Source organism: Hydractinia symbiolongicarpus, chromosome 3 (assembly GCF_029227915.1).
Source record: "Hydractinia symbiolongicarpus strain clone_291-10 chromosome 3, HSymV2.1, whole genome shotgun sequence".
Taxonomy (NCBI): domain Eukaryota; kingdom Metazoa; phylum Cnidaria; class Hydrozoa; order Anthoathecata; family Hydractiniidae; genus Hydractinia; species Hydractinia symbiolongicarpus.
In genome coordinates, this window is record NC_079877.1 from 23,072,232 (window position 1) to 23,093,535 (window position 21,304).

General features: G+C 32.8%; 1 protein-coding gene across 5 annotated transcripts; it reads left to right on the forward strand.

Annotated features, from left to right (window-relative positions):
* The first annotated feature begins 268 nt into the window (after positions 1 to 268).
* On the forward strand, positions 269 to 21,088 carry LOC130636291 (phospholipid-transporting ATPase IF-like). 5 transcript variants are annotated; one of them, XM_057445961.1, is made up of 34 exons: positions 269 to 376; positions 654 to 788; positions 996 to 1,085; positions 1,273 to 1,359; positions 2,805 to 2,912; positions 4,840 to 4,968; positions 5,937 to 6,040; positions 6,249 to 6,296; positions 6,529 to 6,593; positions 6,814 to 6,895; positions 6,984 to 7,113; positions 7,252 to 7,336; positions 7,609 to 7,667; positions 8,150 to 8,206; positions 8,277 to 8,366; positions 8,527 to 8,595; positions 8,785 to 8,925; positions 9,142 to 9,185; positions 9,611 to 9,679; positions 9,788 to 9,965; positions 10,143 to 10,324; positions 10,794 to 10,997; positions 11,691 to 11,776; positions 12,434 to 12,507; positions 12,742 to 12,990; positions 13,151 to 13,210; positions 13,510 to 13,637; positions 14,048 to 14,106; positions 14,184 to 14,260; positions 14,531 to 14,596; positions 14,754 to 14,863; positions 14,981 to 15,167; positions 17,773 to 17,863; positions 19,957 to 20,096. In XM_057445961.1, the coding sequence occupies exons 1-33, from the start codon at positions 374 to 376 to the stop codon at positions 17,854 to 17,856; spliced, it is 3,339 nt and encodes a 1,112-aa protein (XP_057301944.1). In that variant the 5' UTR covers positions 269 to 373; the 3' UTR covers positions 17,857 to 17,863; positions 19,957 to 20,096. The 5 variants fall into 5 exon arrangements, with proteins under 5 accessions (XP_057301944.1, XP_057301945.1, XP_057301942.1 ...); XM_057445962.1 differs by lacking the exon at positions 17,773 to 17,863 and adding an exon at positions 18,955 to 18,999; XM_057445959.1 differs by lacking the exon at positions 17,773 to 17,863 and having other exon boundaries at positions 19,957 to 21,088.
* The last annotated feature ends 216 nt before the right edge of the window (positions 21,089 to 21,304 follow it).

The following is a 21,304-nucleotide window of genomic DNA, read 5'->3' on the forward strand; positions in this document are numbered from 1 at the left end:
TGTTTTTAAGTTGGTGATAGCTGTCAGCATAATTATTTAGATTTCAGCTAGAAGGTTGGGATTTCTTTTGCATCCCAATCGTTCTTGTGTTTATTTAAATTTAGATGCCATGGTAGCAATATATAAAATATTTATTGACCTATTAATTATTTATTTATTTATGTGAATTAAAACAGGGAGAATATTTAAGTCAACCTAACTACATTTTCAGAAAATTGGTTGTGAAGGGAGCTCATTGTTTTTAGTTTTGTGAAAAAGTATTTCTTCTGTATTGTTTGTATTTTTATTTCAGGGTAGAATAAAATGTAAAACTTGTGCATCCACAGATCCCACAAATAACTAAAAAATTATAAAATTATAAAAACAGTCACTCATGGTAAGCTGAGTATACATGTATATAAAGAAAATGTCTGATATTTATTTTTATGATATTATATGTTTTATACAAATAAATTACTGTAAAAATAATAGTTTTAACAATAATCCATGTTTATTTATATATAATATAAGAAGAATGATCACTATTTTTTAATTTAATTTCTGGATAATTTTTATTTCTGTATATTTTGTGGATACTAAGGAAAGAAACCTGGAATAACTTTATGTTTTTTATGAAATACAAGTGAGAATTTAATTAAAATGGAATTTTATAGGGTTGTTTTGGTCCTCCTAATTTGGGTGAATTTAGAGTGGTGTACGCTAACCAGCAAGTTCCCTCTGGAGAAATTGGTGTGTCGGTTGTAAATGCACACAAGCATTATGCGAACAATGTTGTTGTAACATCCAAGGTATGGTGTATTTTTAGCATCAGCAAAACATTGGTTACCTGTTGTTAAGGCTTCCACTTAAACAACATTTATGGAATCGAATGAGATCTATTATTGCAAAAGTAGGTTCCTGCTTTTTATTAATTGTTGTCAATCGATTCCATTTTTGTTTTAGTGAAAACCTATCTAAACTCTGTCTTTAACTAAACTGTTTTATTTTGTTTTTAGTATAAGATATGGAATTTTGTGCCAAAGAACTTATTTGAACAATTTCGAAGAATTGCAAACTTTTATTTTCTTTGTATCGTAGTTGTGCAGGTAAACATTTTACAGTTTGTTATTTCATAATGTCTCATGCTTTTCATTGTATCCATAGATTTTTTTACAGTTTATGTCAAATCAATAATGTTGGCATTCACCTCAGCACATACTTAATTCCAAGTTGAATTAGAACACATCTCTTCATCTGCTAACTTTTCTTAAAAAAATATTCTTTTATTTTCAGTTCAGCATATTGGATCGTACTCCTGTGTCTCCCATCACAAGTCTTTTACCACTAGTATTTGTGATAACAGTCACAGCTTTTAAACAGGTATGTTTTACTTAAGGTTACTGTAAAGAAAACAATTTTTTTTTTTAGGTTTTTTGCAAAAAATTCATGACATACAGAAAAAAAAATTCTCTTTCCAATGACATATTTTATATTCTATGAAAATATTTGGAGCATCCCTTTTTTCTGGAAAAGCCTTTTTAGAGGTGTTATATCCTTCACACCTTTGAAAAAATATGTGCAAAATGAGTTGAGCATATTTTTTGTAAACATTATGCATAATATGGAACTCCCGTATAAAAATATGCATAATAATATTTTTTAGATAGTTTACTTTCACTATCGAATTAAAAAAAATCAAAGTTAAGGAATATGCATATGAGCTGTCTCCTGTAAACCTGACTTCTGCCTATTAATAATTCTGAGCGCGTTCACGCATATTCAGCATAAAGAAAAAGTTCGCACTTCTATCATCTTTCTGCATACTCAGTTCACACATTTTTATAACACCTACGAAAATCTTTAAAAACAAGTTAGTAAATTTTCGCCTACATGCCTTTACGTTTGTGGTCTCTTTTTCCGAAAGCTTCGTATTGGCTCATTGAAATTTTCGGTAACGAAAAGCTGAATAAATTATGCACAAAAGGTTCCCAGATTTTTTTGTATAAATTACTGATTAGCGAATTATGACGACAGAAAGAAAAAAATATGCATTTTTTTGAATGATTATATATAATTACAAATAATTTCATAACAACGTTATTAGAAAAAAAAACCGGGAACCTTTTTGAATTTAATTCCTGCTGAATATAATGGTGCGAAAACGAGAAGTCTGCGACCACGCGTTCGGAAAAAGAAGCCATTTTAAAACGTACGGTGAAAAAAAATTGTTGTGTGTTTATTTCATTATATTTTTCTTTTTGGAAAATTACCATCTCACGAAAATAACACCATCAAAAAAGTCTTACATCAAGCATTCAGAAACAAAAAAACATAAAAAAAGTATAACAGTATTGATATAATATAAGGGTTTTTCTGAGACTACTCATCAAGTGAGTTTTTTCCTTTACAGTAACCTTAACGCCAAATGACACATGAATAAGTCGCTGTAGTATAACTAGTTTTTATAACATGTCTTATGGAAATTGCACGGTTTGGAGTACATTACTACTGTGGCTATACATTCTGCGAAACGCTATTTGCTTTTCTTTTTTTCTTCTGGGACATAACATATCAACTAAGTGCTATTTTGTGGATAGAAAGCGAATTCGAATTGCGAAGCGAATTTTTTTTTAGCATTAGGAATGTATCTGTAATGCTGCACTCCATTGTCTGTTTTACTTTAAAATCACTTATGCAATCCCAGCAACAAAAAGTTGTGTCTATACATTCCTGAATAATGGTGGTTGATTATAAAAGAAAATAGCCTTATTTGGCCATTTTAATTTGCAGTAAAGTAGTTCTTTGGTATGCTGCTTTGTTAACAGGGCTATGAAGACTGGAGGCGACATAGGGCAGATAAAGAAGTTAACAATCGACCTGCCATTGTTATTAAGCAAGGTCGTGAAAAGTCGGTTTATTCAAAACATATCAAGGTATCTTATATCTTGCCATATTGTTCTGCTTCTGTTTGTACATTTTTATGGCTTTTAGTTTTTTTGCTAAGAAATAGGCTCATGTACATACCTTACCATTTATCAATTTAATTTAAAGATATGTAATTTTTTTGCAGTTTTATATCTATATTTATATCTGAATGTTTCTATCTTTTTATTTGATAAATATAATTTTTTTTAAAAAAATGTAGAAAAATTGTTTATTTTTGTTAAGCGTGGTTTTCAATAGGTTGTAGATGCTCCGCGGTTCTTGCACAACAGTTGTCACGCAACACTGCTGCAACAAGTTGTTGCGCAACACTATGTTTCCAAAACAAAGCAAAAACCAAAACATCGTAAAAATGACACATGTGAACATGCAATTTATCTTTCTTTGTCAGCTCAAATTGTTGATCAGTATACTTGCAAGAAGATGAAAACTAAAACAAAAGAAGAGAAAAATTCATAGATTTTGCTGCTGAGCGATTAATAGTAACACTTTGTTATTTGGCCACAGGCGAATCCCAACAAACGCAGTCTTTTACTTTCGTATTGGTAGAGCAACGGTATGCAATATCATAAGTGAAACTACTCAAGCTATATGGGATAGTTTGATGCCGATATACTTAAAGTCGCCAGATACTATTGAAGAATGGAGAACCATTGCTTTCGAATTTGGAAAAGAATAGAACTATCCTAACTGTGTAGGGGCAATTGATAGTAAACACATATGCATAGAAGCTCCAGCTAACTCTGGTTCCGCATATTATAACTACAAAAAAAATTTTAGTATGGTTTTTATGGCAATATGCGATGTCAAATTCTGTTTCACGATGGTCTATATAGCAAGTTATGGCAGAGATAAAGATGTGTCTATATTCAATGCATGTGAAATATACAAGGCTTTTCAAAATAATTTATTAAATATTCCTGAAAATAAAACAACATCATCGAAATTAAAATTTCCACCAGTTTTAATCTACTTTGCTGTAGTCATCATTTAATTCTTTAAACACTTGTCGCTGTTGTTTGATTTAATTATAAGTTTCTTTTTGTTGTTGAGTGTTCAAATTCTCGTGTATAAATTGAATGAAAATGGAATCTTTGATCAAATTAATTTGTTCAATGCCGTCACATTGTTGTCGTTCATTACTACTGTTCTCTGGCTGCATCACACGATGAATAAGTTGAAACTCGGACAAAAGATAAGGTGTTGAACTTCAACAAACTTTCCCACGCTGTCTGCAGTGGGAAAGTTTGTTGAAATTTCTCTGGGCTCTATATAAGTGTTAAACCATTTGAGATAGTCATATTCGTGACTTATCAAATTCCTTGAAGATCCTGAAGGCGTGGATTTTCTTTTTCTTAAAAATCTCCCATAGGCGGATCGTATAGTTTTATATTTGCTCTCCGCCTCCATGCGTTCATGTTAAATTTTGAACCAATTTTCTCCCAGGCATTCCTTTTTTTATCCTGGTTTTTGAATTCGAAATCAAATTTGTCATATAAAATCTTGTTTTGTTGGACTTCTTGCATGAATCTTTCTTTTGAAAACGAAGTAGCAGCAGCCATTTTTATTTTTGATTTGTTGTTGTTGTTCAGAACAAGGGTTATTTTACAGAACCAAAATTTTCAAAATAAATATTCAACTAAAATGACGCACTATTGCTTATTCTTCAACAAGTTGCAACACAGAACAAAATAGAAATTTGTCAATCTCGGCAACACTTGTTGTGCAACATCGAAACAGTTGTGCAACATTTATTGTGTTGTGCTACATTATGTTCCCAACAACTCCGCAACAGTTGCACAACAGTTACACAACAGCCCGCGACTTATTGGAAACCACACTTAAATGTAACACCAACTACTTTCTTATTTCTTTTAATTTTACAAATATGAAACTTGTGACTTCTTAAATTATCAGGTTGGGGATATTGTGAAAGTTCAAAACAATGAAGAAATACCTTGTGATCTTGTCGTTATTTCATCGTGTGAAGAAGAAGGAAAAGCCCATATTATGACAGCAAATTTGGACGGAGAAACTAATTTGAAGGTTTCTGTCTATTTATTTTTATTTTTTTTTTGTTTTATTGGATAAGTATAAACGAGTACTTGCTTGATCAAATAAATTTTATAAGACAAATTTAAAATGCATGTGATGCTATTCCAATATTAAAGCTTATCTTTCAGCTCATTGTACATATACCGGTTCCAACATCTAAAAATCCTAAAATTACATGATTTTTTGTGAAAACTCCTAAAAATCCCAAGTTTTTAGGAAAAATCCTTTTGTCAAACTCAATTTTTATAACAGATTTTCTTTTGTGGAGTACAAGACTGAAATATTTATATTCTGCATCAGCTAAAGCATAAAAGAAATCTGATTAACCCAATATGCCTTCCTTGTTAATTTTTTTTCAAATTCTTTATTCTTGTGATTCTAAGTTACACTTTCACTAATTCAATTTCTCCTAAAATCTAAGTTTTAGTAAGCGTATTCCCTGTTAATCAATAAGTCTCCTTAAAATCCTTCTATATTCTCCTAAATATCCTAAAACAAAACAGTTGCAAAATGAGTGAACCCTGTATTTTTTTTTCATTAATGCACCTGTGTTTTATGCCAAGTTATTGGGTCATTGGAAAAATTTAAGAGGCCTGGGACGAGCAAATGAGTGAGATTTTAGCAAAAAAATTTATGTAATCAATTCACCTTTATATATCTATGCATTTATAAAGTTTGAAGGCGCATCCCTTAACGGGTCTAAAATTACTGATGACAGAAAATATCAAAATTTGCAATTGTTTAAATATGACATCATAATTTATGCAACATAATTAAATCTGAAATTTTTTAAATGTGAATATCACGAAAACGAAATAAGCTTTTTAAAAAATTTAAAAACACTTGTTGACCAACTTCTTAAGCTCTATAATATAAGTTCAACATCATATTATACCCCAGGTTCCCTTTAATACTCTCCTCTTATTCTGTTTGACGTTGATTTGTGTATTTTTATTTAGGTCAGGTCAAGTCTGCTTGAAACAGCTCAGTTAACAACAGCACAAGACTTGACAAATTTTCAAGGAAAGGTAGAATGTGATCATCCAGAATATGATATGTACAAGTATGATTCCTTGTTTTTTATGGCAAATTTGAAAATGCAAGTTTCAAATTTGTCTCGTTTTTAATTTTTTTTGCTCTTATGTATCAGCAACAAAAGCTCACAAGCACAGCCTTTTTTCTTTTTAAAAAATTTAGAAACCTAAAAGGGATTATGTATGTATGTCATTATATTCACACAGTTAATATGTGAGACTATCTGTTCATTATAGATTTAATGGTCGTATGATACTTTTTAATGAAAGTGCTCCAACAACACAGTACGTTGGTTAACTTTTTTGTTTGTTTATGTTATTTGTACGGTTTTTGTTCTTTTATCCATCCGTCTTTCCCACCCTCTATTTGTTTTTGCTCTAAATATTTATTGGAAGTAAAGAAAGTCAGGAAGTTTTCTTTTTTCAGTGCAGTGTGTTATTATAAACCTTGCACAATAAGGAAATTCCGATACAGCTATGAATTGAGGGTTGATATTTAAACGTGCTCTTTTTTCAGTGCGCTTGGTCCAAGCAATTTGCTCCTTCGTGGTGCAAAGTTGAAAAATACTGAATATTGTTATGGTAATTTTTTTTTTAATGATCAAATATAAACACTTTATCTTGCATTTAATTAAGTTACCAATATTTACCTTATTAATAAAAAAAAAATTGTACATACTAATTTTCACACATTCTTGCAAAAGTACAAAGACACAAAGATTAGCATAATTATTACATAATGAAGGGTGTATGTGTGTAAATAAATTTACAATACTAATTTTTTCAATGCCTGGTGCTCTAGGACTAGCTGTATATACTGGAAGAGATACGAAAATGGCACAAAACCAAAAAGACAAAACCACAAAATTCTCATCAGTTGAAAAGTATGTCATTAGATGCATTGGATTGAAGCAAAGAAGTTTAGTCAAAACTATATTTTATGCTTAATACTGCATTTTAATTTCTGTTTAGAAAAATGAATTCATATCTTCTCGTTTTCTTGGTGATACTTTTACTCCTCGCCATAATCTGCACCGGTCTTAAATTTGCTTGGGATAAGAAAAAAGGTGATGCGTGGTATCTACTCAAACCGTATGACTTTGTGAGTGTTTTTGGTATAATTAACCGAATCTTAAGGGGTTTGAAAGATCTTTTCTGACAAATCGTCAGGCTGATAAGTTTGTTACCTAAAATTTTGAATGTAAGATTGATATGTCCATCCATTTTGTTTTCGTTATAGGATGTTGTGGAAGTGCTAATTAATCTTTTATCGTTTCTGGTTTTGTTCAACTATGTCATACCTATTTCTCTCTATGTGACAGTTGGTAGGTTATATTTGCTTATTTTTTCACAAATGAAGAAAAAAAATTTGTGTGAAAGTTTCTGTAAAAACCATTTAATCTGCAGTGTAGTGTGTCCATCATGTTATTGTGAATTACTTTAATAGGATTTCTAGGATTAATTTAAATTTTTATTCTCTATAAATGTGACAATTCATAAAACTTGCCATTTTTTTAAGCAGGTGTTGGCTTAGCTATATTTTTACAAAAAAAAGGTTGCTACAGTTACACTAATATCTAAAATTCTTTGTTTTCAGAGATACAAAAGTTTTCAGGAGCATTGTTCTTTGATTGGGATTTGGAACTTTATCACGAGGTATGTACACTATTTCATATGGTGCAATAATATATGGTGCAATAAAAAAAATTTAGGCAAATCGTACATGCTATATGGCATAAAAAAGTTTTTGCCCTGTCTGGGAAAGTCCTAGAATAACCTCTAGCATACTCCTGCCACAACAGAAATAGCAGGCACGTATTTAAAAACTGCAAGATGAGCCGATGCTATTTCAACAGAACCTGTGTGTAAAAAATATATACTTGTTTTTTGATCTACTTGTGTTGACAGGATAGGTTGGTGGAGTGTTGGAAACTCTTGTGTGTAGGAGTGTTTGTGAAGATTTTTTAAATGTAATGAATTGTGTTAAAAGTTTAACACAACTTCGCCTTTTATTTGATTAATATAATCTGGGCAGGGATAGGACATTGCTTCAACATCTTTAGCCTATGGTTAAAAGGAAAACATAAACATATTAAAAGTTTATTCTTGTTCATCTTGATATTTTTCTTGTTCTTTAGTCCACTGACGAGCCTGCCAAGGCTAATACATCCGATCTTAATGAAGAACTAGGACAGGTAAAAAAGTATATCTGAAATAACATATAGATGGTAAAAACCAATTAATTATGTTTTACAATTTCTGTAGGTTGAATATTTATTCAGTGATAAAACTGGTACACTGACAGAAAATGACATGCAATTTCGACAGTGCTCTATTGGCGGTGTAAAATACATTGTAAGTGAGTTTTAACTAATAATCCACACACTTTGGCATCAACTGTCTGTTCTTAAATCAAATCAGTTTTAATTTTATCTTCTCACATTTTTAAATGTTGTTGATCGCATGGTCATACTAATACGAACCTTGTGCTAACGTGGCATTAAAATTATTTTAGGAAGTAAACGAAAAGTTGTTTCAGGATGAGGCTGCTAACGAAGCTGGTATCGACCATAGCAATGTCACAGTAAGTTTAAGGCTTATCATAATTTCTGGGTACTAAATGCGGTTACTAAGAGTGCGTAGTCCCTTCCTGCAATACCACACCAGTGGTTTGCTGCATGTAGTTTTTTGTGAACGTTGTTATACTATCTAATGTCACTGTCCTGGTAAATTATGTTTATTTTTTTTAAAAAAGTTCAACTTTTATTTTCAGGAAGAAATTAAGGAATTTTTATTAGCTCTTGCGCTTTGTCACACAGTACAGGCAGACGAAGCTAGTCCTACTAAATCGGAAGATGACCAATCGGATGGTGTTCCATTGACACCAACAACTACAAAAGTTTATACATATCAGGTAAACCTGCTTGACTAGTTATACTAATAGGTTTAAAGTGTTTCGGAAGGTTGAGAGTTATCTGTATTTCAAGATTCTTTTTTGTTTAGACGCACTGTAACTTGATTTCCAACCTTCCTGCTCTTGACTTCTTGAAAATACTGTTAGCAAATCTTGTATATATATTTTTTTAATGAGGTAGAAATGTGGTAAATAAAACTATGATTTTGTTTCTAGGCTTCATCACCTGACGAGAAAGCATTATGTGAAGCAGCGTCGAGGTATACTTTTGATTTGAGCCGGAGATACATGATTCATTTTGTTGCATTTAATTTGTCGAATTCAAACTTTACATTCAAAAGTAATGAGTGATACACAATTTATTTTGTCGAATTCGATTTATTGAGTTTAACAGATTTAATTGTGTATGAAATTTTATTTTAAGAGTGTGATTGGTTGTAATTCTTTGATACAGTTTTTTTAAAAACAGTCAGGCTTATGTTTTTTTTAACAAATCTTAAAAGTTGACCATGTTCAACCTTTATATCTCAAACTTGTCAAATTGAATCAGAAATGTGATACAATAGAATTTGTCGAATTCGCCAAATTGGATTTGAAAAAAAGTGGATTGTGGATTGCCCACCTAACTGTCACTTTTACCCCCACATACCTTATTTATGCTAAGATGCCAAATTTATTATTTTAGATATGGTGTAATATTTAAAGGTAAATCCAGTGAATATATGGACCTGGAAGTGTGTGGAAAACTGGAGCGGTAAGGAGTGTGCAATTAATTTATTAGCAATTAGGCAAAGTGACTTGATACTATTACATATAATTTCACTAATTGTTTGGATCTATTTTATAAACATATCCATTTTAGTTATAAAATTTTGCACGTCCTGGAGTTCGATTCCACTCGCAAACGTATGAGCATCATTTTGGAGACACCAAGAAAGGAGATCTTGTTATTATGCAAAGGAGCTGAATCACATGTGCTTCCGAGGTGTGTGTCTGGACCTTCCCAAGAAACACTGGATCATATTGATGGATATGCAGAAGTGAGTGTCTGTGAGCCTGTCCATACATGTCCTATTCTAGTAGGATCTAAGAAAGCAGTGTCATTTTCGCAACTTGTACAAAAATTGTTGAACTGCTGTATTTTTAGGAGTATTTTTATTCTGATAGTGCAAAACTTCTTTCTACAATCTGTATTTTATCTTACCTTTTCTTTGTAGCTTGGTCTTCGCACACTCACTGTTGTGTCTCGCAAGATACCACGTAGTTTGTTTGAAGTAATCGATATAAAATTAGTGGTAGCCCAGCAAGCCATCACAGATCGAGAAGAACAACTTCAAGCTGTGTTTGATGAAGTTGAACAGGACTTTCATTTGCTTGGTGCTACAGCAGTCGAAGATAAGTAAGTTGTTAATGAAACATAAAATTGGTTTGGTAAAGGTGACAGTGTGGTCGCTATTTTTTCTATTTTTGCAGGTTCTTTAGAGGAATGATCTTAAGACAATTTTTTTTTAAGGAGGATCTTTAATCTCTTACCTAGACAATTCAATTATATACTTGCAAAATTAACATAAACACTTAGGTTGATTTGTTTCACGGTTTTCACGAATTTTGGTGCAATTCGCGGGAGTAAACACGAAAATATAATTATAGCTAGCAAACATGAGGTATATCATGATGTATAGAATACCCACTAACTATTTAATTAAAGTCGTTACTTAACAGACCAACCGTTGTTGTTTATGGCGATTCGCAATAGTTTTCCTCCATTTTTAGAAATTTACGCGCCTAATCGATAGTAAGTTGTTAGGTGTATACCGTTTCTCAGTAGTGTAAATGTCATCAAAAGTATATTTTTCTTCATGTTTTAGACTACAAGATGGTGTCAAACAAACAATCGAAGCTCTAAGAGAGGCAGGTATTAAAGTCTGGGTGTTAACAGGTGACAAAGAAGAAACAGCTGTAAACATCAGTCACTCATGCGGTCATTTCAAGCATGGCATGGAAATTATGTCTGTCACTCACAAAAAGACGGAAGAGGAAGTCAACTTAGCTTTTGATGAGTGCATGCTGAAGTAAGCATCGTAATATTAATAACATCTGTATTTTGTCTGCTATATGTCGGCAAAGATCATTTGGTGCTGGAATGCACGAAATGGTGTACAGTGTACAGAAGTTGAGACACGAGCTTACCTGCGTAGCCGGATCGTTTATTTGTGTTATGCACGAAATAGTGATGCCTGAGATATATATACGGGTGATAATTTTAAGACCGGAATATAAAGCCCAAGCAAACCCGCGACTATTCTGTGTTAAAATACTTCCTATACGTCTATCTATAAGCCAAAATGGTAGCTGGGTGTAGCGGTGGACGAATTCCTGCCAATTTTTCCATGGACTAATGACTAGTCTAAATGATTGTTTAGATGTTTTTGTGTTTGTTGTTGTGTGTGTTTTCTGTGTTTTCTTTCTAAATTTCCATAGGAAAAAGTTTCTCAGAATAAACCTGAAAGGACATTTTTTCATTTTGCGTGCCATGATTTCAGGAATTATTATGTCACTAAATGACTGATCAACATATACACGAACGTAAATAATACAGTGGAAATATGTTTTATGAATCATTCTGTCCCATGTAAAATGTTTATCCTGATCGGTTTGTTCTTAATTTGAGAAAAGCAGTCTTTGATGTAAAAGTGGGCTGTAAGGATAGAGTTTTATACTTCTATACTTTTTTCGATGCTACTGACTTACCATTTGATGTTTAGATTGGAATCGAAACATAATAGATCCACAGAATTTGCTGTTGTCGTTGACGGTGCAACGTTGGCTGTAATTCTTTCAAACCAAAGTGGTTAGACATTGTTCGTTATTGTTTTCAAAATTGGTGTTCACCAGAAATCGGAATTGTTTGTAAATACCTAAATCCTTATGTCCACTATATTTGTATAACTTTTCGTGTGTATGTTGAGCCACGGGACTTGAGTGTGATTTTCAGAATGATCTTCGAAATTTCGGAGGTTATTCACAAGTCGTTTATTTGGTCTGGAATTGGCCATGGAAAACATCTTATTTAAAATGAGTTATGGAGAAGTTGTGGACTTTTTCGAGGTTTTTGTTAAGAAATGCCCCCATCGTCATGACAGGATTTTTTATTTTATAGTAGATCTTTTATGGCGAATAATGCATATGCCATAATTTTTCGTACTAATGTTCGTCCATTGTTCAAATGCTTGCACGAATGCGCAAAAATTAATAAAAGAATTATAACAAATAAAATAGTTTAAAATTGGCCCACTAAGGGACTGATAATAGGAAGTATCAGAACGGGTAGAACTTCGGGCTTGGCAGCTTAAAGTTTTTCCTCCTAGGCTAAATACTTGCTCATGTAATCAGCTCCTAATAAGATTATATCTTTGATTCAAGTTTGGCGTTTGAAGTCACTCCTCCCCTAGGCTTTGTATCCCTCCACCGACTTCTACGGATTAAACGTCACATCTTATTTTTATAGAAACATTTTTACAAATTTGTAAAGAATGTGTAGCCGTTCTATGCTGCAGGATGTCTCCACTACAAAAAGCCCAGGTATGTTTTGTAGTTCACGTTTTAGTGTTTACTTTTGCTCTCAATCTCATCGTGTAACTGTACCCTTGTGAACAAGTAGTTGGGTAGTTAGATAACGCTTGCGCAACCATCTTCTGGTGGTAAACTTTTACCAACTCAGGAACCATAAAATAAGCACGTTTTTGTTTTTGTTTTGTTTTATTTTTTCTCAGTGTGGCAAACATTTGCATCCGAGGTATTTTTCTGTTTTTTCAGGTTGTGAAATTAGTAAAGACTTCGGGATCTGCTCCGATTACTCTCGCTATCGGAGATGGTGCAAACGACTGTTCCATGATACAAGAGGCGCACGTTGGGTGTGGCATTATGGGTAAAGAGGGACGTCAAGCCGTACGGTGTAGCGACTATGCTTTTCACCGGTTTCGTTATTTGAAGCGTGTTCTGCTCGTGCATGGACATCACTACTATACTCGCTTAGCAGTTGTTGTGCAGTATTTTTTTTACAAGGTAACTCTTCTCTCGGGATGCTTTGTTATTAGTAATATCTATGTTAGGCCTCCTTCTTTGCGTTCTCAGAGGTTCAGTGTGTTCAGCCTAACGCTTTGTGTATCGTTTCAGTTATCCTCCTCTTCTGAACACTTCTTAAGACTACTAACTTTTCATTTAGAATGTGTCCTTTGTCATCCCTCAACTTTTGTTTCAACTAATGAATGGGTTTTCTTCAATGGTAAGTATGGATACCGCGAAAGTTTATATATATATATATATATGTATAAACTATAGCAGCGCTTACTTGATCTCTTTGGTCGATGAATGGATCATTCGAAATCGTGTGTTTACGCACAACTTATAGACACTCTAATTCTGAATGAAATCAAACGTAAACGTTTTTGTTGCGAAACTGTTTCGAATTGACAATTCTCGAAGGTTTATCTCGTAAAATTCATGAATTCGCTGTTTCGCGAATATGTTTCGATATTTTTAGGATTCTTGTTTGTGTACAGTTGTGGTTACTTCTTGTTTTAGTCATTGTATTCCAGTGCGTACCTCACGGCCTATAACATATTCTTTACATCCATGCCAGTTTTATTGTATGGTGTGTTTGAACAAGACTTGAAAGCAGATTCTCTCATGGCGAGTCCAATATTATACAAGTACGTCCACATGGCTAGCACCATTCGTGTGTTTTGCTCTGTATAGAATAATCCTTGTTATCTTTAATTTTATAAATCCAATACAGTTTTTTTGTAAGAACCAGAAACATTGGCTTTAGCTTTAGATGTTCCTATTTTTTCCACGTCCGGACTGAAATTGTTCTTATTTTGTTCTCATTTTGAGCTTTATATATTTATTTTACAGTACATTACAAATGTTAGCAATGTAGAATCCAATTTCAACTTTTCTAAAATCACAATAATTATTTCTGCGAAAGTTTGTTTTCGCCAGGAAAGAAATAGACTATCAGTAAAATTTCAGCCTTGTCGTTGTTCTTATTTTCAGCAACTATCAGCCTTTTTGTTCTTTTAAAATTGTTTTAGTAAAAAAAGTGCAACTGTCTTTCTAGGGACATGGCCAAAAACAAATTACTATCGTGGAAAGAATTTGCATATTGGATGATTGCAGGTAAAAAAATTGTTGTCTTTAAAATGGATTGTTTTTCTCACTGTTACTGATTATAGAACAAGTAACTTATGTTTTAGGTATCTGGCATGGTCTTGTTATTTTCCTGGGAACGAAGTTTTTATATGGCAAGAGTTCCTTTGATTCAGGAATGTTTGTAAGTAGAATCGTGTATACAAAATTTTATGTGAGTTATCTTGAGTGGTGGAAATCAGCGAGTTGATATTTACTTCTTCAAATGCTGCAGTTCAGAGTAATGATGTTTTGTTATCTTCGTCTATCCAGGAGGCTAGAGCTAATTGCTGGAATGCGGCATATTTACACAGCACTAGTCTCGACTAAAACGGCAAGGGAACGCAGGCTAATCCCCACATTTATATCGTATCATCAATTTTTAATTTGAAATTTTTATTTTTTTTATTTTTAGGATTATGGAATGTTTTCCTACGGTACTTTTGTTTACACTTTGGTTATAATTGTTGCAAACCTAAAGGTAATTTTGTTGAAGTTTGATTTTGCTTTCACACCGTTCATTTGTTTATTCGTCACATGTCGTTTTATTTTCTATTCCGTCCGTCCGTCCGTTCGTTCCTTGCATTGGTTGGTCGTGCTACCATGTTATTACAATTTTCTGTTACGTTTTTTTTTAGTTTGCTTTATATATTCACTACTGGACATGGTTTGTTCACTTCTTCTTATGGGGATCCATTCTTTTGTATATCATATTTGTCCTTGTGTTTTGTGGGTTCGTGTGGCCATGGTAAGACGATTTCAAGACATTGTTTTCAGCTTTTATGTTATTTGGCCGCGAATCTTGTATTTATTTTAAATGTTGTGTGTGTGTTTGTTTATTTATTCATTTATTTATGTTTGTCAGGCCATGGATCAAGGACGCATTCAATGTGGATTTGGACATGTCTCTGTACCACGTGGTCTATCATTTGTTTGACTCCAGTGCGTTCTGGCTAGCTAGTATTCTAATCATTTGGCTTTGCATTATGCCAGATATCACACTGACAGTGCTGAAGAAGCATTTCATGCCGACTCCGTCGCAAACATGTCAGGTTAGTGTGCACATAGCTTTAAGTTTGTTTCACTAAAACAGGTTTTTTACCGTGTAATGAAAACTGTAATTTTTGAATTTTTATTGGTTGATAAATCATTTTTTGTCTGCGAAGACAGAGAAGAGCAATATAATTAATTGTTGACAGAAAGGCCAATCAAATTGTTTTATTAATTTTCTGAAAACAGGATTAATTTAAAAGTCCGTTTAACTGATTTTTAACAAGGAATGTGTCGGAGAATGAAATAGATGAATAATAACGTGTTGCAGGTTTTAATGTTTTGATTTTTTACATTATGACTTTTAACAAAAGTGTGACTACTAACGAATTTGATGTAGTACTTTTGTATAAACAACATTAAGTGTGTAATTGCTAACAAACTATAAAGCACTTTAAAATATAATGGTTTTCCCTCCGTAGATAAACTCGTTTATGGAGGGAATTCAACTTTTTAATTAACAAAACCAACAGAGCTTAGCTCGAGCAATTGATATCAATAAGGCAGCTTAAATCTCTTGTGGAAAAATTCATATTTTTTTATGCTTTTATATTTTTTAACGTTGTACAATAAACCATACCTCAGCTAAACCGCGTAAATTTAACTTCACACTGCTATAAAAAACACAAATTAGCATAAATTAGCATAAATTAACATAACCAATATAAATATAAAATCAGTAAACCGCGTAAATTTAACTTCACAGTGCTATAAAAACACAAATTAGCATAAATTACCATAAATTAACATAACTAATATATCATAAATTCATTTAGATGATCGAAACTTTTGGCGGTGAGTTCGTGTGCAACAAAGTAGGAGACACCGGGGAGGAGAACACTCATATGTCCATGCAAAGTTTGAGAGGAAAGTTTGAAAATGACGATGTTAAGTTAATCAGCGTGAAAAAAAATGTAACTGACGCATAAATTTGCATAATTAACACTGTAACAACATTAATTATTCTTTAAATAAATCAAATTTTTAAACGTGTAAATATTAAAAGATTTTGTTTTCATTTTTGTATCAATTGTGCATATGGTCAAATGTGTTTCTTTTTAAGTTTTGTGAAGTATAACTCTCTCTTTATTTCGCGAAATTACGTCGAGTATAGATTCATTTAAGTTAAATTACGTCGAGTCTCATTTGATGAAATTATGTTGAATGTAACTATTTTCGCGAAATTACATCAAGCAAAACTCTTCATTTCGCTGGGTTGCGTCTAGACTCCCTTACCGTCTTATCTTCTCCTATCTTAACGTTATTATTGCTTTTCTATCTTGCGCATTGTGTTTTTAATTAACCACGAGTCAATCTTTATAATATTTTATAAAATTTATTTGTATTTCTATGCGTTAAAATATCATTCTTGTTGGTATACTTCCATGTTTTATAAATATCCCACTAAGAGTCAACATATACAAATGTGTAATTAACCACATTACCAAGCGAGCCTCGTTCTGACAGAGAAGCTTGCTTTAGACAAGAAAAAAGTTTAATGTGCTGAAACAGGTTTTTTTTGCGATGTGTACTAACATGTTATTCTCTGTTAGTCCATTTTTGACTTAAAGTGGTCGAATTTTTCGAATTTTCGCCTACCTCGCTAAATTTTCTGCACGCGAAATAATACTTCGGTATCCATTTACAAAAATATATCCGCGTAAATTTTTTTCATACATCCAATTCTCAAAAATGTACCCTGCTATATAGTGAAAAACGTCATTTTTGTTATGAAAACGTTTTAAAAACCAAATCTTTTATGATTTCCACCCGATCGCAAAATGGTTTTTTAGCAAATCAAGCAGCTGCAAAAACTTCCCCGCGAAAAATAAATTTGTTTAATTTGCGAAATATATTTTCCGTGAAGTATATATAATTTTTGACTCGTGAAACTTAAGTTCCCCTAAGTCATTACTATGGCTACTTGCAGTAAATCTCGTGCGCCATTATTTAACTGGCAAAGATAACTAATAGTGACCATGTATGCTAAGGTAATAAAAGTTTTTCAAAAAGAGGCCATGCTTTGATTAAGCAATCGGGCGCCTATTAAATATTTAACTTTTTACATGGGCGGATATTTAAGGGGGGGGTATGAAGTGGGAAGGGGGAGTTGAGGGCGCTAACATATGTGGCAGTTGGTGATCTTGCGCTATAAAAGATGAATTTAGAACTTCAATTACCTTAGTGACGAAATAGTTCATGTTTTCAGTTCATATGATATAAAGCTGTTTTTAATGAATTCACGTGTCGCTTGTGGTGTGGTACACGTTGTGCTGGTACCAGTTTTAAAATTTACAGAACTGTTGTGTTAATTTTCAATATAAGAAAGTAACACGTTCTTTCTAACTTATTTGTTCAGCCGTTGTCATTGAATATTATAAATATTTTCATGTCATCAACAAGCGAGAAAAACAGTGTAACAAAAAGCGATCAAACTAATGTTTTCATTCACGTCCGCTAATATAGTTACTTTGTTATTCATTTCGATCCTCTAATTACCTCATTTACTAATGAATACCGAAAAGTGATTTCGATCAATGCCCTTGGATGCTGTAGCTGTCATTTTTTTATGACGTCATTTCTAAATAATATTTTCTCTTCACCCAGGTTGCTGATAAAATGTACACACGACAGAATAAGCATTCCATCGAAGGTTATGGAACTTTTGCCCCTCATCAAGCCCGCGTGTAGTGTAAAGGTAGTATTAACCATATAAGGCTATAACTGCACGATGGTTTTTTAGATAAATGTAACGTAAACGAAGTTTTAAAAGCACCTAAGCACACCTTTCTTTCATTTTTATTCTAACCCACCGCTATTAAAGTTAACCGTGGCCACACCCTAATCTTTTTTTTCGCTTTAGTAAGGACATTTTCACGGAATGTAGTGAGTTTCCAGTTGAAAACTTTTGACGATGTATATGGATAAGTTTCTTATAAAATACCAAATAGTGCCAGCTCTCTAAATAGTCATTCATTTTCTAACATTTTCAAAACATCTTGCTAACGCCATCATTATGGGTGTAACAACTCGTTTCATGTGTTCCTTCTTTCATGTACCGGCTAATGTTTTGTTAAAGAATAATTTAATATTCAGAACGAAAGCTGTGCATTAATCGATTGGTTTCATCATTCTCGGCTTAACGTCCGTTTTCCATGCTAGCATGGGTTGGACGGGGTATATTAATGGCCCTCTTCCAATCTGATCTATGTAACAAATGTGCCGAAGTAACTAATTTTCGTGAATTTGCAGAATAATGATATCCAGCACAACCATTGTTTTTTTTAAACACTCTGTACAAACGGCGACCACGTGCTGATTGCGATGTTTTGCTTATTAAAAATATGTTTCTCACAGCAAAAAAGTTTCTCGTGCATATACTTTGGCGAACAAGAAAATTCGCAGTTTAGTTTGCATTTCGCAAAAATAACCTTTGTGTACGTGTATAAGTATTTAGAGATTTTGCGAACATAAACATTCGCGAATCAAGGCTCTTGAAAATTTCGCAATATAAACTTTCACGAGTTTGGTCACTATTCGCGAAATTTAACAAAAGTTCCTGCATGGCAGGCTTTCTTCACATTCTCAAATTTCGATATATGAATTGCAATTTAAGACGTTTTCTTTTGTTGTATAAAATTATGACTAACACGGAAACAATCTACTCTTTCACTAATCTGGGGCCGAGGTTGCTTTTCGCATCGGTCTGAAACTAATTTGCCGCCTTTTTTGACTTTTAATCTCTGCAATGGAGGACCATGTTAGTTCATCTACATTTTTTTTCGGTAGGAGATTCAAAAACAACGTCGTAGATTAAATTGTGGCGAGTTCTAGGTAAGCTACAATGCATGCTTTCTTCTTTTTGCAACCTCGTTCCCAGTAAACAAAAGATAAGGTTAAACGGACAGAGTTTCAATCTTTATCATCTTAAAATTATTGTTTCTCCTGAAGAGAAATCTCAAACTTTTAGTTTGGTGAATAAAAATATTCGAATAGTGATAGCTACACTGTTCTGTGGTTCTGTAAAATATTTCTTTTTTTTGCAAAAGTTCTGTCTACAGGTTTTGATTTTTTAATTGGATTGCGCTTGATAAAAACGTTCTGTCGTTAATAGAGTGATATGTGGCTAGTTTTGTTATCAAAAATAGGTCTAGCTATATGGAAAACGATATAGTGACTGTAGATAGCACGTTAATGGAATTATGTCAACACTTTTGATGTGTAAAAACTAAGTGTATTTTCTTGCATTAGTAGAGTTAATAAAAAGATAACGCAATGTGAAAATAGTGTATATCTTTTGATGATTTATGTATCTGCCAATGTAAGAATAAAAAAAATTGTCTCGAGTTGATGTTTTCCGTAAACAATTAAATTAATTTACGCTTAACTCTAATTTGCTATGTATAACTATTGGTCAGTGATAGAAGCTCCAAAATTGCATCGAAAATATTTTCTGGAATGATTGCTTTCTGTTACTTCCGCGCCCTTTATTAGCGAGAAAGTTATTTTCATTTAACTAGGAAAAACACAGCCAGTACATGTCTCATTTGGAATCACAAATCTATATAACATTGACCAGGTCTATGTTGTTTTTTTGTTTTTAAAAAAAAACAAACTCATCATTGATGAAAAAGCTGGCAAGAATGAGCTTAATCGTCAAGGATTAGAGCTCGCGAAATACACTCTTTTTAGATTCGCTTAAATCCGAAATGCCTACTCGAAAAGTTTTTTTAAAAATTTTTTATTGTGTGTACATAATGGCGAAAATTTGCAAATGCGTTTCTGTTTTAGGATAAAGAAAACAGGCGTCGTAGCAAGTGTCGGAAGTTGCGAAAAAAGCGTGGAGTGATGAATATATGTCAGCTTACAGAGTCGCAAGAGCATCGTCGAGAGCTAGAAGAAAACTTAATTGAACCAAGCTTATATTATTACGCAGAATCTAAATAATACGAATGTTCTCGGTTCACTGGTTGCGCTCATCGATGTCAAAATAATAGATTTTTTTACGTTTAAAGATGGATAAAATTTAATCTATGGCTTCCCTGTGACTCTCCAATAATTTGCCCACCCTTTGCGGAGGGTATGAAAATCTAGAATTTTTAAAGAGGGAAGGAGAGAGGGGGTATTTATACATGACCCCTAACTTGGTTTGAGCAGAGAAAATATAATACATAGTCTGCTTTTAAATATCTCTCTGTCAATTGCTGCATTTTCGGTGTCGTAAAATCCGACTTCTAGACGAAGATTTCGACGTTACCTTCACTTCCTATAAGCTAATTTAGACCTATCGAACTTTTTATGAAAAGCTTTTAAAATTAATTTTTAAGATTCCTTATCAATTCTGTGTCAAAGGGGGGGGGGGCAAATTTCATTTCAAGTATTTTTATATATATGTACAACAATGTATATTGTAAAGTGCAGAAAAAGTTTCTGTTGTATATATAATTTGGTTAATATTTTTTTTATTATTTTATACTAGTCTATAAAGGCCTTTCTTCACTAGACGGAATTTTCCGAGCGAATAGAAGTGCAGATATTTAAATTTTTTATTCCGCGGAGAATATTTATCTGGTGAAGAAAAGCCTTTAGACAGGCAGAATTTTGTTTGCTGAAAAAATCAAGTGACGTTGGATATTTTTGTACTACGTTTAATAAACCTTTAGTTTTTCTCAAAAGGAATGCCTTTATGTGAAAAAAACCCATCATATCAGAACAAAAATTTTGTAGAGGCGAATTATTGCAGCAGATTGTCTGTCTGTCTTAGTCATTGAATTTGCTTTGTAAATTTTATAATTATTTTGACTTTAGAAAATATCTTAATTGCTTATAAACATTCCGTTGAGTAGTACATTTATTTCTGTGAAAATGGTGGTTAGATTTTTTAGCTTCATCAAGGCGGATGATGAGTATACTATAGTCTGAATTTCGATTGTTATATGCTAATTTTGCCCGGAAGCAGTCTTGATGTGAATTTCTGTCTGTTTTGACAACTTTTTGTCCCATAACAAAAAAAACGCGCTAAAATCAAGGTCAATCATGCGTACAGGAATTTTGAAACATTCATTGTTAACCGTCTGAATTTTGCAAGCGGTCAATACGGGTTTTTAGGCATTTTAATTGACTTAGCGCTCTTGACGAC

What these genes read in the sequence shown, in the direction of transcription:
- LOC130636291 (XM_057445959.1), top strand. An exon ending in TACTCAAACCGTATGACTTT is followed by an intron (nt 7,114 to 7,251) that starts GTGAGTGTTTTT and finishes TTTTCGTTATAG; the next exon opens with GATGTTGTGGAAGTGCTAAT. An exon ending in ATTTGGAACTTTATCACGAG is followed by an intron (nt 7,668 to 8,149) that starts GTATGTACACTA and finishes CTTGTTCTTTAG; the next exon opens with TCCACTGACGAGCCTGCCAA.